This window comes from Sorex araneus, chromosome 11 (genome assembly GCF_027595985.1).
Source record: "Sorex araneus isolate mSorAra2 chromosome 11, mSorAra2.pri, whole genome shotgun sequence".
Classification (NCBI taxonomy): domain Eukaryota; kingdom Metazoa; phylum Chordata; class Mammalia; order Eulipotyphla; family Soricidae; genus Sorex; species Sorex araneus.
In genome coordinates, this window is record NC_073312.1 from 49,597,739 (window position 1) to 49,611,124 (window position 13,386).

The window sequence follows — 13,386 nt, forward strand, 5'->3', positions numbered from 1 at the left end:
CAGACCCAAATAAAGACTTCAGAGGTAAATGACCTGGAACGTGTCTTTCATGTAGGTCACTTGGGTCTGGTACTGGAGTACAGATCGTGGAATTAGGTGCAGTAAGGATGTAGGAACTAAAGGACTGAATACGAAATGGTTGACATGGAGCATCTGTTCAGATTTAAACCCAAGAACCTTGAGCCCTGGAAATGGAGTCTTGTGTATGGTGGGGAATGGCTGGATGTTTAGAGGTTAGAGAAGGGACCTAGACATTGTTGGGAGGGGGCTTTCATGAGGAAACATGTCCCAGCAGAACCCAAGGACATTTCATCTGTTACTGTGGATGAACATGTTAGGTCATATTAGACAGCTGGGAGCTGGAGCAATGATACCGTGGGTAGGCACTAGTGTTGCAGGCAACTGACCCGTGTTTTATTCTAGGCACCCAATATGGATCCCTCCAGCCTTCCAGGGCTGTTCTCTGAGCATTGGCGGGTGTAGCTACGGAACAAGACCCACAAACCAGGGTAGTTGTATATGTATTAACAACCCTTGAATTCCCAGTCCATGATGATGGGCCACGGAAGTACAGCGGGTAGAACACTTGCACAGGCCGACCAGGTTCAATTTCGGGGATCCCAAGGTTCTCAGCACCATCGTAATTACTGAACTTCGTTGGATATTGCTCTGGATATCACCCATCACACCAGAAAAAAAAGATTTAAATCTAGTATGACTTGGAGTAACTGGAGGGTCTCAAGGAAGTCGGGTGCTAGATGATTACTCTCCGGGGTGCTATGTAACGAAACAGCGGGGTGATAAAAGTAAACCCATGGACGCGATAGAACTAAAGTCCAATGGGTAGGGATGAGAGGTAAAGATTGGGTGGGTGGCCTGATACTAATGTAAAAAGTCGGTTTTAAGGGGTCCAAGGAGTTAGTTGGTGTGGAGGCTTTGTATGCCAGATCCCTGGTTTTGTAAGCATGGTCCCATGAACACTACCATTAGTGGTCCCACAGCACTGAACCCCATGGGAGTTGCTCCCAAGCACTGCTTAGTGTGAACCAGAAATGGGTTATAGAGTCATCAAGCTTGCTTGTGGCTAACGGTCCATTCCCCAACACCACACACAGACCCCTGAGCACCTCTACATGTGGCCCCAAACCTTTCGCTACTTCCCACACCATTTTACCTACAACATACACCAGAACGTATTGGGACATGCACAATTGTTTTGTTCAAGGCTGCTCAGAGCAGTAAGTATCAGGACCGCATGTCCCACAAAACTTAATGTCCTCATAAATATCCTATGTAGACCTTTAAACATCTGCCCACCTGTGATACTGAGCAAAACCAGGAAATTTCCTCAAATTTACAGGGATAATGCATCAGGGAGATAGATGAATGGGCTGGACTGTATTTTTGCATGTGGGAGGCCTGGCCAATCCCCAGCATTATGTTAATTGCCAGGTGCAATGCCTTAGCCTAGAGTAGCCCCTGAGAACTGCCAGGCATGGCTGAAGCAAGATACTGCATTTTGGAACTTTTGCCACCCAGGAACATAGCTTTAATGTTAGCACTTTCTTGGGGTGTCCCACCCAGTGGTGTGTGGGGACTATTCCAGGCTTGGTGCTCGAGGGTCAGTCCCAGAGGTGTTTGGGAGACCCATGTAGTGTCAGGTATTGAACCTGGGTCTCCTGCATGCAAGGCATGTACCTTGTATATTTCTGCACTCCATCTGCACTCCCTCCATCCCAGCCCTATTATACATATTTTGTGTGCTGGGGTTTGGACCCAGTTCTCATTCATAAAAGGCATGCACTGGTCACTGAGGCAACATCCCCAATCTTAGGTAAAATTTATTTGGCAGAGTCATTTTTCTCCTGAGAGTAGCAGCTTGGACCTGAGCAATAGAATAGCATTTGCCTTGCACGTGGCCGACCTGGACCCTGGCATTCCATATGGTCCCCCAAGCACTGCCAGGAGTAACCCCTGAGCCTTGCTGGGTGTGATCCAAAAAGGTACCCCTCCCCCACAAAAAACGGGGGAAAAAAGAATAGCTCTTGCCTAGTTTTTACATGACCAGAAGAAGGCCACATGATGTTTGCAAGCTCCCCTCACATCTGCTATAAAGAACAGAGCATGTCCCATCTTAGGGGTAACATTAGTTATTCCTGGTTTTGAATAGTGTCTAGTAAGTCAATAGTCACAGCTCAGGTCCTGTATATTAGTCACCAAGGCCATGTCTTCTATGGCAAAGAACAGTTTATTCAGTTTTGTTTCAAAGTAGTACATAGAGCTGAGCTCCCTCCACTCTTTCATGGCATGAAGGTGTGTCCAATTGTCAAGTCCTAATTTTAAGGCTGCCCATATTGCCTCTAGTTTTTGTATAAGAACTATTGTATAGGGCTTGAGACAAAGTACAGTGGGTAAAGCTCTTGCCTTGCACACCTCTGACCTGGGTCTATTCCCAGCATCCCATATGATTCCCTGATCCCTCCAGGAATAATTATTGAGCGCAGAGCCAGGAGTAACCCCTGAGTATCGCTGGGTGTACCCCCTTAAAAAAAAAAAACAAACTTTTGTATATTCCATATACATATACATGTATATTTATGCGTTGAGAGGTTTGGGAATCGAACCCAGGGTCTTATGTATGAGAATGATGTTTTATATAGGAGAATCATTGCTCCTATATATTTTGGTGGGGGTGGGGCACACCCAGTGGTGCTCAAGGGCTATTTCTAGCTCCAGGCTCAGGGATCATTACTGGCAGTGTCACATACAAGGCAAGTGCCCTGACCATTATACTGTCTCTGGCCAGTACCTCTAATTTCTGACAATGGTTTCAGTATTTATTAACATGCTGGGAGGCCTCCCAAAAGTGTGAGGGCCACTCCTGGTAATATTTAGTTAACTGGACCAGACAGTAGTGACCTGGCTATGGGTTGAACCTTGGACCTAGTGCTACAGGGGACTTCCAGTGGATGGTGCCTGTGTGGGGTTGTGTAATAAAACTCAGGACTTCCTATACAAGGTATTGCTCTACTCCTTTAAGGGTACATCTCCCTAGCCTCAAAATACTGCTTTTTGAGGTTGTGTGTACATACATATTTTACAGCAAGGGCCTTCCTAGCAGTGCCTGGGCCCTGGAAACTACTAGTAGCGATGGCCAGACACTTCATTGCTGTAGCCTCAGCACTGTGTGGGGTCCAGTGGTTCTGGGGAACACCAGGACCATTACAGCAGTCTCTGGGATCCTCCAAGACTACACCAGCGATTGGAGAGCTGGGGTCCTTCAGAGTTACACCCAGAGAAGCGAGGGAGACGGTGTAGTGCTAGGGATGGCCCTAATCTCTGTACTATTTCCCCAGAGCTGCGAGGTTATCCGAACAGTCTCACACTATGATTAAATGGAAAATTACCCTTTGCTTACTCTAGTTCTTTCCTGGGCACTTCCCTCATTTGGGAGAAGATAACAAGAGGAAATTATGATCGAAGTCATTCCCTCCCCCAGGAGAAAGTCTAGAACGGGAGAGGATCCTTTCATCCTAGCCTTTCTCGGGTTAGAACGGAGGAAAGGAGGGGGGGCAGGGAATGGCAGCCTCTAAAAGAGCCTAGCTTCCAGCCTCATGAGCTAGCACAGACTCCATCCTGCATGGTCCCCTGCCTCGGATGTCGCCTTCCGCTCCCAAATCCTCCTGCGCTGATTAACCCAGATTCCCTGCCCCCCACACGACGGCTCTCGCTCCAGCGTGGATAGGTGGAATCAGCCTAAATCACCAGGCAAGAGATAGTAATTGCAGTCAGGTCCAGGGTTGCAATAAACCATCCCCTTTCCCTTCAGACTCTGGAATGGCAGCTTACAGAATCCGGAGCAGTTTAAGGCCGGAGCGATAGTTCACCGGGTTCGATCTGTGCCATCCCAGATGACCCTCGGAGCCGGCCAGGAGCAATTACCAGGCAGAGCCAGAAGCCCTCAGCACAGCCGGGTGTGGTCACCCTCCCCCGCACTCCCTCCCCCCGAACAAAGAATCTGGGGCAATTCTGGGATCTAGCCAGGAGAAATACGAAATTTGAATGAAGCGGTGGATGCACAGCACCGAGCACCGAGCACCGCGCGTCCCCCTGGACCGCCACAGGGCACCCCCTCCCCCAGCAGAAAGCCGAGGGCGGCCCTAGATCACAGGCGGGAAGCAGCCGTTCGCCCTAGAATTGGGGCCAGAATCCCCGGGGCTGGGGTACCCAGATAAAGAATGGCATTAAATGGCATATCTTTCCTACTGGTATAATCTCAAACGGTAGAGCTGCCTCCAGCATGTGCTGGTTAAGACTTGGGTCAACTGTGACGCAGATGGGGCTGTCTGACGATGTCGCCACCGTGACTCCGGGACTACACGTTTTTGCTTTCATGGCTAAAACGTCTTATTTTCTTTTTTTATTTTCTATTTTCTCAAACGCAATCCACTCACACCAGCATCCTTTCGTGTGCCAAGGAGAGGAATTTGCACCCCCTCATAAGCATGGGAAATCGCCATCCCGAGGTTCTGACGCAGTTTCGCATGGCGGCTCCGCCCATCCCTTCTTTGTGCTCCGCACGCCTGCGCCTGGGCCGGAGTGCGCCTGCGCCTGCGCCTGCGTCGATGCACGCCCGCGGTGCCCTCCTCCTGCTGCAGGGGCTTCCGGCTCCTGCAGGTCGGCTCCTACCCAGCAGAGGGCAGTGGCTCTCCTGTTGTGTCCGCCGCCGCTCTTGCTCTCACAGCTCCACTATACTGCCTTTTCTTTGATTCTCGAAAAACAAGAAGTGTGAAGGTTGGTGCTTTAGGCTGTTTGCACGCCATATTCCCTCTACTGGGAAGGAGGTTCACACGCCTGGCTTCTCTGCATTTTATCTCTGAAGAATCAGCTTAGATCTCCCTGTCACCCTTGCTGCTCTTACGGCACACTCCCCCCCACCTCCCCTTTTGGGTCTCGGCTCAGGGATCACTCTTGGCGGTGCTCAGGGGATGATATGCGGTGCTGGAGTTCGAATCCGGTCTCAGTGCCTGGAAGGCAAGTGCTTTTACCCACCGTACCCTGGATCTTAGCATAGCGGGCAGGGCGTTTGCCTTGCACGCGGCAGACCCGGGGTTCGATTCCTCTGTCCCTCTCGGAGAGCCGGCAAGCTACGGAGAGTATCCCGCTCCCGCGCGGCAGAGCCTGGCAAGCTACCCGTGGCATATTCGATATGCCAAAAGCTGTAACAAGTCTCACAATGGAGACGTTTCTGGTGCCCACTCGTGCAAATGGATGAACAACGGACAGGACAGGATGACAACCCTGGATCTTAGCGATGCTCCCTGGGTAACTCAGACCTCAACTGGTGGTGTTACTGGAGGGGACGTGGCAGACCATAAAAAACCCTGGGGATAGAATCCAGGAGAGGAAAACAGCAGATAGGGTGCTTGCCTTGCACACAACTGACCCAGGTTCGATCCTTAGCATTCCCTATGGTCCCCTGAGCATTACCAGGAATGATCCTTGAGCACAGACCTAGAAATAAGACCTGAGCACTGTCAGGTGTGACTCAGAAACAAAACCAAAATAAAATAAAGAACCCAGGGTTTGGCACATGGAAGGCAGTCGTTCTATTTCTTGTTTTTAGAAAATAGAAAGTTGATTGCAAAGTAAGCAGAAGAGAAAGAAGCTCCCCAGTAGGGGAGAAACCTAGTATAAGACTAAGTTCTGCTCTACTTGAGTCGCAGGTCCTTTAATTTCCACCCCTTTTTCTTCTCATGCATGCCTTTTTAATGCATGACTCACATTGTACTGAAAATATTACAGAATAGACTGTCCACAGCTTCCTACGGTGCTCGACCAAGCCACCCTGGGCTGTGATGTACTTTCAGTCCTATGTCCTAGGTCCCACGTGGGTTTGTGGAATTCCAGCTGCAGTCTGGGGTCACACTTGGCACTCTCTCCTCACTGTCTGTCCCCAGTCTCACCCCAGACTCTTCTATATTCTGCTTCAAGAGGCCTCTACAGAAGTTTTAGACTGAAAGGCCTAGAGAGAACTCTGAGGACCAGAATGTAGGTCCTTAGCCTTTAGATTCCCCTGTCCTGGTCTCCTGAACCCTGTGCAGTCAGGGGACTGGAAGTCCAGGATCCAGCTAGAGAATCTGACATCACTCTGACTCTGAGGAGTGGAGGGTTTGGCATAATGTGCTATTCGTTTGAATACCAGCACAGGTCCTGTTTCATCCTCCAGGTCCAGACTATGAGTCATGGGCAAAGGGAGAACCTTGACTGCCCTCCCAGCCGCCCTCTCCTCCCCTCCTCACAGCTCCCTGAGGGAGAAGGGGTGAGGAGTTCAGCGCTTTTCCCCCCTTCCTGGGTGGTAGAGTTTAGCGAGTGTTGTTAAATTACAAGACAGAGAACTGATGAAAGAGTAGCAGTGAGACATTCCAGAAGTGGGATTCAGACCCACTGACGGACCTAGATTGGCATGGTTTGGATTTTAAAAGGCGCCGTGCACGACTTCTTGGGATATAGCTTAGTGGGATATGTCATAGGCTGTTCCCTGGGGAAGGTGGTCTCTGGGCCGTGTGAGTGCCAGGAGCACTCAGTGAGATGGGGTCTTAGCAGAGGGTCATGCCAGCATGACAAGTGTTTGGGAGGCCTGTTCTGGGGTCTCCAGGCAGAGTGTGGACATTGCCAGGTCCTCTGCTATGACTGCAGTGCCTGGCATGGGGCGTGTCACAATGATGATCGAGAGGGGACCAGAGTGGAAGCATGCTTCGAGGAGGCCTCAGGACAGACAGACTCCAATCCATGTGTCTACGCCACCCTGCCGCTGTGAGGCTGGCTGTCCTGAGAAAGCCTCTCAGCCCCCACCAGCCCCACAGAGATCACAGGACCAAGGGAGGAAGCTGTTTAATTTACTACAAACCAGGTTCCATAGGCTCCCATCAGAAGGGGGCCAGGCGACCGACCCACCTCCCAGGCCCACTTGCAGAGAAAGGCCATCACAGGAGCTAAGACCTGCCCCAACTGGGGAGGCAGTCGTGGGTGTCAGCAGTGGGAGCACCACGACGTGCTCAGCAGGAACTGGCAGAGCCTGCAGAGAGAACGGGTCAGGTGTGAGACAGCCACTGCACAGCCTCCCCGCGTCATACTTTGAAGCAAGGCTGGCCTGCAGGTCTCGCCTCACCTGGAGTGATGAGTGGAACAGCTTTCTCTGATAGGGGGCTGTGGTAGGAAGAGATTGATTAGTATGCTCAGCCCTTATTTCCACCCCCTCGGCCCCACCACTCCCGGTACCCCTCCACAGGGGCGTCTCCTTTGTTCTTCTTAGACTGTCACTTAACTTTTGAGGTTATTTACATAGGGGCTCTACCTTTGGGATAAGTGTGGATATTGCCTCCTACATGCAAAGCGTGTGCTCCAGTCCCCGAAGCCATCTCTCCCCAGCCCCAGGGTCATTTGAAGCGATACTGTGGGCTGTTTGGGGTCCATTCAGGGTTGGTTACCAGAGCACAGCAAATCCCAGTGGAAGCCCGGGGAGCAGTCAGATATCTTTCTGTATGGTGTAGAACTTTAAGGGGGAGCACTTAAAAGGGGCCCAATCTCACCTGGGCTTCTGCTTGTGTTTGCATTTGCATTTATTGCCTGTGAGTAGAAGAGAAGGTGAGTGCCAGGATCGGAGCCGGGGCCACCCATCTGTCCACCCTCTCCCCCCTCCCCACTGCTCACTCAGGAGGAAGCCGATTCCGGCGACGCACAGGATCGCTGCACAGATGGTCCCGCTCAGCTGCAGGGTCTCCCAGTCTGGGGGAACAGAGAGGGGCCTGATGGAGCCAGCCTGACTCTGCCTGCGGCACTCCCAGCAAAAGATATTTACGAGCCTCTGCTTGTGCAGATGCTCAAACAGACAAGAGAAAGACGAGCCAGTAAAGCGGTGCCCTGCAATTTCCGGTGGGAAGCACCAGGAAGGAAAAGCAGCCTCAAACAAAGCAGGAGGTTGCAGGCTGATCAAGAAGAGAGGTGGCACTCGAACCGACTCAGGATGCTGAGTGCGCACAGTGATGCTGGAGGGTAGGCTTACTCCTTGCTCTATGCTTGGGGATTACCTCCTGGTGGGGCTCAGATGATTATATGGGATACTGGGGATAAAAATCCAACTTGGGGGGCTGGAGCAATAGCAAAGCGGGTAGGGCATTTGCCTTGCATGCACCAACCCAGGTTCAATTCCCAGCATCCCATATGGTCCCCTGAGCACTGCCAGGCGTAATTCTTGAGTGCAGAGCCAGGAGTAACCCCTGTGCATCACTGGGTGTGACCCCAAAAGCAAAGCAAAAAAAAATTCCAAGTTGGTAGCATATAAGGCAAGTGCCCTACATGCTGTTCATCTCTCTGGTCCTTTTTGTTTCTTTTCTTTTTTTTGGGGGGGGGGGGCAGGGGCACACTTGACAGTGCTTAGGTGTTACTCCTGACTCTGCATGCAGGAATTGCCCTTGGTGGTGCTGGGAGACTATGAGATGCCAGGGATCGAACCTGGGTGGGCAGGGGCACACTTGGCAGTGCTTAGGTGTTACTCCTGACTCTGCATGCAGGAATTGCCCTTGGTGGTGCTGGGAGACTATATGAGATGCCAGGGATCGAACCTGGGTGGGCGCATGAATGCCCTACCTATGCCCTACCCACTGTACTGTTGCTCCTCTGGGCTCTCTTCTACACCCTCCCATGTCCCATCCATTTCCACCCCTCCACCGCAGTGCTGGGGATTGAGCCCAGATTTCCCCTATGCATGGCAAGTGCTATGCCCCTAAATTACACCCATCTCAGGCCTCATTCTTTTATATTTTATGTATGTTTTTTAATTGTTTTTGCTTTTTGGGTCACACCCGGTGATGCACAGGGGTCACTCCTGGCTCTGCACTCAGGAATCACCCCTGGAGGTGCTCAGGGGACCATATGGGATGCTGGGATTAGAACCGGGTCGGCCTCGTGCAAGGGAAATGCCCTACCCGCTGTGCTATCACTCCAGCCCCAGGCCTCATTCTTTTAATCCCAGTGCTAATTCTTTAATCCCCACCCTGCTCCTCCTGCCCAGCCCGCCTTGCACCCCTTCAATGCCCACTGTCTCCACTGAGGTCTATATTCCCCATTGTTTGTTTAGTGTAGAAGAGATCCAAGAAGGGCTGAGGAGATAGCTCAGAGGGCTGGAGCACATGCCTGGCCAGATATTCAAGGCCTTGGCTTCGATCCCTGGCACTGCCCGGCTTCCCTTGTTCTACCAGGTGTGATGCTCGTCCCCAGCACTGCTTGGGAGACTCTTAAACAAAAAGACAGCAATGAAAATAAAACAGGCAAGGGAGATAACACAAAAGTGGAAGCGCTGGGCCGGAGCAATAGTATAGCAGGCAGGGTGTTTGCCTTGCACGCGGCTGACCCAAGTTCAATAACCGGCATCCCATACGGTCCCCCAACCACCGCCAGGAGTAATTCCTGAGTGCAGGGCCAGGAGTAACCCCTGTGCATCACTGGGTATGACCCAAAAAGAAAAAAAAAAGTGGAAGCCCTGTGTTCAATCCCTTGCATGACGTGTTCCCCAAACGCGTCTGGAATAACCCTTGCACAGGGATCACGGAAACATGAGGGAAGAGATCCAGGATGGGGGGGGAGGGAAGGCGGTAAAGAAGAGGGAGGTGGCGGGAGGAGGGGTGGTGTTTGCTCTTACCGTAGTAGAGGGGACTGTTTTTATCTGCAGGAAAGAAAATAAAAGAATGAATGAGGGCCAGAACTGGGAGACACTTTGGGGTCTCGGAGGGAAAATGCAGAGTTGATGTGACAGGGCAGCTGGGGTCTCACTCACCAACCACGTCATTAGCTTCCAGGGCTGGTAGACCTGGGTGGGAGAAGGGGACTGATGTTAATTCAGGACGCAGGTCCAAAATGAGTCAGTGGGCAGGACCACAAGATTCCAGTGCCAAAGGTCAGCATAATTGGGGGGCACTGTAGGGATTACAGTTCCCCACCTTCCTTTGCAACTTTCCCATCTACCAATAACCTGGGGTTTTGTCCCACACCTTTGGTATCTGTCCCCCTTCCTACATTCCTGTTTCTTCAGCTCTTTCTTGTACACAAAATGAGATAGTATGTTGGTGTCTTTTTACCCTCTCTGGGAAAATGTCCATTTGCCAAACTGTGTGTGTGTGTGTGTGTGTGTGTGTGTGTGTGTGTGAGAGCAAGCGAGCTTCTGCTCTGGTCCATTTGAGATGCTTCATGCCTGGGCCCTGGACAGCACCTTTGGGAGATGTTGCCTGTCACTGTCTTGGTCCCCAGCAGCAAGGTCACCTGGGAGAACTCACCTGCCAGCACCAGGAGGAGGCCCAGGGTCACTCTGTCCATGTCCCAGCAGAGGATAGAGAAGGGGTAGGCAGCTCACAGCACCTGGTGGGGAGAGTCCCAGGGGGCACTTAGGGGGCTCTCTGAGAAACTTCCTCAGCTAGAGATGTTAACAGCAGTGCAGGGCCTGGAGAATCACTATTCCGTCTAACACTGACAGAGAACCCAGACAGCTTTGGGCTGAAGCAATAGTTCAGCGGGGGGTGGGGGGAAAAGGGCATATGCCTTGCACATGGCCAACCAGGGTTCAATCCCATATGGTCCCCCAGCACCGCCAGGAGTAATTCCTGAGTGCAAAGCGAGGAATAGCCCCAGAGCAATGCCGAGTGTGACCCAGAAAAGAAAAAAAAAAAGAGAATTCAGACAGCTTAAAAAAATTTGTTTGAGGGGACTTGCTTTTTGGGTCACACCCAGCATTGCTCAGGGCTTACCTCTGCCCTGTGTGCTCTGAGATTACTCCTGGCGGGGCTCAGGGGGCCACATGTGGTGGGTGCCAAGGACTGAACCTAGCTTGGCTGTGTTGTGTGCAAGGCAAATGTCCCTGCTGGGACTACATTGCACAGCGTGTTCTCTCCCAGAGACACATTCTGACCTCTCAGCTGCTTTTGAGCAAATTCATTGTCAAGGACCTGCTTTTAGGGTGCGGGGTTTTACTGAAGACTCTGGTCTGTTCTGCTTGAACCTCACAGTGACTTAAATCTAGGACTGAAGGCCATACCTTGAGGGAGTTTGTGGGACTGCATCAGTTATAGTTGTGTTTGTTTGGAGCAATTAACATACAGTTAAATACCTAATAAGAGTGGTCTGGAGACAAAGTACAACGGATAGGGCATTTGACTTGCAAGTGGCCGAAGTTTCTATCCCTGGAATCCCATAAGGTGTGCTGAGCTCTGAGCACCACCAGGTGTGGCCCCAAAACTAACCCGAACAAAGCTGTATTAAGGGTCTGAGAGACAGATAGGCCTGGAGCACCAGTATATAGTCCCCAAACAAAAAAGCTGTTAAAATCCTGCACTTGGTGGGCTGGAGCGATAGCACAGCGGGTCGGGCATTTGCCTTGCACGCGACCGACCCGAGTTCGATTCCCAGCAACCCATGATTCCCCGAGCACCTCCAGGAGTAATTCCTGAGTGCATGAGCCAGGAGTAACCCCTGTGCATTGCCGGGTGTGACCCAAAAAGGAAAAAAAAAATCCTGCACTTGGGGGTGGGACAGACAAGAAGGGGCAAAGCATTTGCTGTGGATGCAGCTGCAGTGGCCACAACCCTAACTTGAATCCCTAGCACCCGCGCAGTCCCCTGAGCATGGCCACCGTCACTCCTAAGCAAGGAACCAAGAATAGCCCCAGCGTGGAAAGCCCCCTGCCCTCCATATCCAGATACCCGCTCAAGTTTAGAGAAAAAGGCTCTTCCTAACTTCAGTTTGGGTGTCCCCTCTTGCCCACGCCCACAGAGGGCCTGGGGCCATTGTCCCCAAGGTCAGTACCTAGGGCACCATCAGGCCAGATTCCATAAGAACCTTCTGGAGGGCTTGCCCGGGGCTGAGCTGGGGCACAGATGCCGAGTAGGAAAGGGGAGCGTGGGACTGCCAGCTGCTGACTGGGCTCTCACCTCACCCTCCAGGAACCCCCTTTAGGGCAGCCCCAAGTCCCAGAGTCTGTACCCCCTGGAAACTGACCAGTAGAGGGTCACTGCTCCTGTCTCCTCAGGGTACCAAGGATTCCTGTTGGCTATTCCAGGGGCTGAATCTGAGAGATAAGACCCTCCTCGCATTCTGCACATTGTTAACTGAGGGCAGTGGCCGCAGGAATCCATTATGACCTGCTGCGCTCAGCTGGCTGGGACTTCTTCCCGCAGTCACAAAAGAGTTGTGTGACTCAGCTTGTTCCTAAACTCTGTGCCGGGGTGTGAAAAAAGAGGCTGATTGTTTCTAGCTAGTTAGGATTGGATTCGATGTGAACTAGTAAAGTTAGCTAGTTAGGATTGGATTCGATGTGATGAGACATGAAGTCTCAAGAGTGTCTAGCACAAGGTATTATTGTTTTGTTTTTTTTTTGGGGTCACACCCAGCCATGCTCAGGGGTTACTCCTGGTTTTGCACTCAGGAATCACTCCTGCTGGTGCTTGGGGGACCATATGGGATGCTGGGAATCGAACCCGGGTCAGCCCTGTGCAAGGCAAACGCCCTACCCGCTGTACTATTGCTCCAGTCCCGCACAGGGAAGGATGGGGGGAGCGGGGGTGGGGGGCGGTCTGGAGCAATAGCACAGTGGTTAGGGCGTTTGCCTTGCACGCAGCTGACCTGGGTTCAATTCTCAGCATCGAACCTGAGCACCGCCAGGAGTAATTTCTGAGTGCAAAGCCAGGAGTAACCCCTGTGCATTGCCGGGTGTGACCCAAAATGCAAAAATAAATAAATAAATAAAATTTAAAAAGGAAGGATGGGGTCAGAGTTATAGCACAGTGGTGAGGGCATTTGCCTTGCACATAGCCCACCTGAATTCAATCCCCGGCATTCCACATGGTTCCCTGAGCACTGCCAGGAGAGATCTCTGAGTGCAGAGCCAGGAGTAAGCCCTGAGCAATGCCAAGTGTGCTCCCCACCCCAATACAATTCATAACATCGTATTGTTATGAAACAAAACAATAAAAGGAGGAGAAGGATGGGAATGAATAGTAGGTGGGTAAGGCACTTGCCTTGCACTCAGCCAACCAGGAACTGCATATGGTCCCCTGGGTCCTGCCTGGGGTGATCCCTGAGCACAGAAGTAGGAGTAAGCCTGGAGCATATCCCGGTGTGGCCCAAACATCCCTCCCCAATTAATTTCTTTTTTTTTTCTTTTGGCGCCACACCCGGCATTGCACAGGGGTTACTCCTGGCTCTGCACTCAGGAATCACTCCTGACGGTGCTCAGGGGACCATATGGGATGCTGGGAATTGAACCCGGGTCAGCCAAGTGCAAGACAAACGCCCTACTCGCTGTGCTATCGCTCCAGCCTCCCCCCCCCCCATTAATTT

At 51.8% G+C, this 13,386-nt stretch overlaps 1 protein-coding gene across 2 annotated transcripts; it reads right to left on the reverse strand.

The window, feature by feature from the left end:
- Nucleotides 1-6,944: 6,944 nt before the first annotated feature.
- Nucleotides 6,945-10,416, reverse strand: FXYD4 (FXYD domain containing ion transport regulator 4). 2 transcript variants are annotated; one of them, XM_055118837.1, is made up of 7 exons: nt 10,332-10,416; nt 9,836-9,868; nt 9,701-9,724; nt 7,714-7,788; nt 7,593-7,629; nt 7,172-7,209; nt 6,988-7,078 (listed from the first exon to the last, which is right to left on the reverse strand). In XM_055118837.1, the coding sequence occupies exons 1-7, from the start codon at nt 10,369-10,371 to the stop codon at nt 7,059-7,061; spliced, it is 267 nt and encodes an 88-aa protein (XP_054974812.1). In that variant the 5' UTR covers nt 10,372-10,416; the 3' UTR covers nt 6,988-7,058. The 2 variants fall into 2 exon arrangements, with proteins under 2 accessions (XP_054974811.1, XP_054974812.1); XM_055118836.1 differs by having other exon boundaries at nt 6,945-7,209.
- Between the last annotated feature and the right edge of the window lie 2,970 nt (nt 10,417-13,386).

What these genes read in the sequence shown, in the direction of transcription:
- FXYD4 (XM_055118836.1), bottom strand. Translation starts at nt 10,371, where the DNA reads ATGGACAGAGTGACCCTGGGCCTCCTCCTGGTGCTGGCAG. An exon ending in CCTCCTCCTGGTGCTGGCAG is followed by an intron (nt 9,869 to 10,331) that starts GTGAGTTCTCCC and finishes TCTCCCACCCAG; the next exon opens with GTCTACCAGCCCTGGAAGCT. An exon ending in AAACAGTCCCCTCTACTACG is followed by an intron (nt 7,789 to 9,700) that starts GTAAGAGCAAAC and finishes CTGTTCCCCCAG; the next exon opens with ACTGGGAGACCCTGCAGCTG.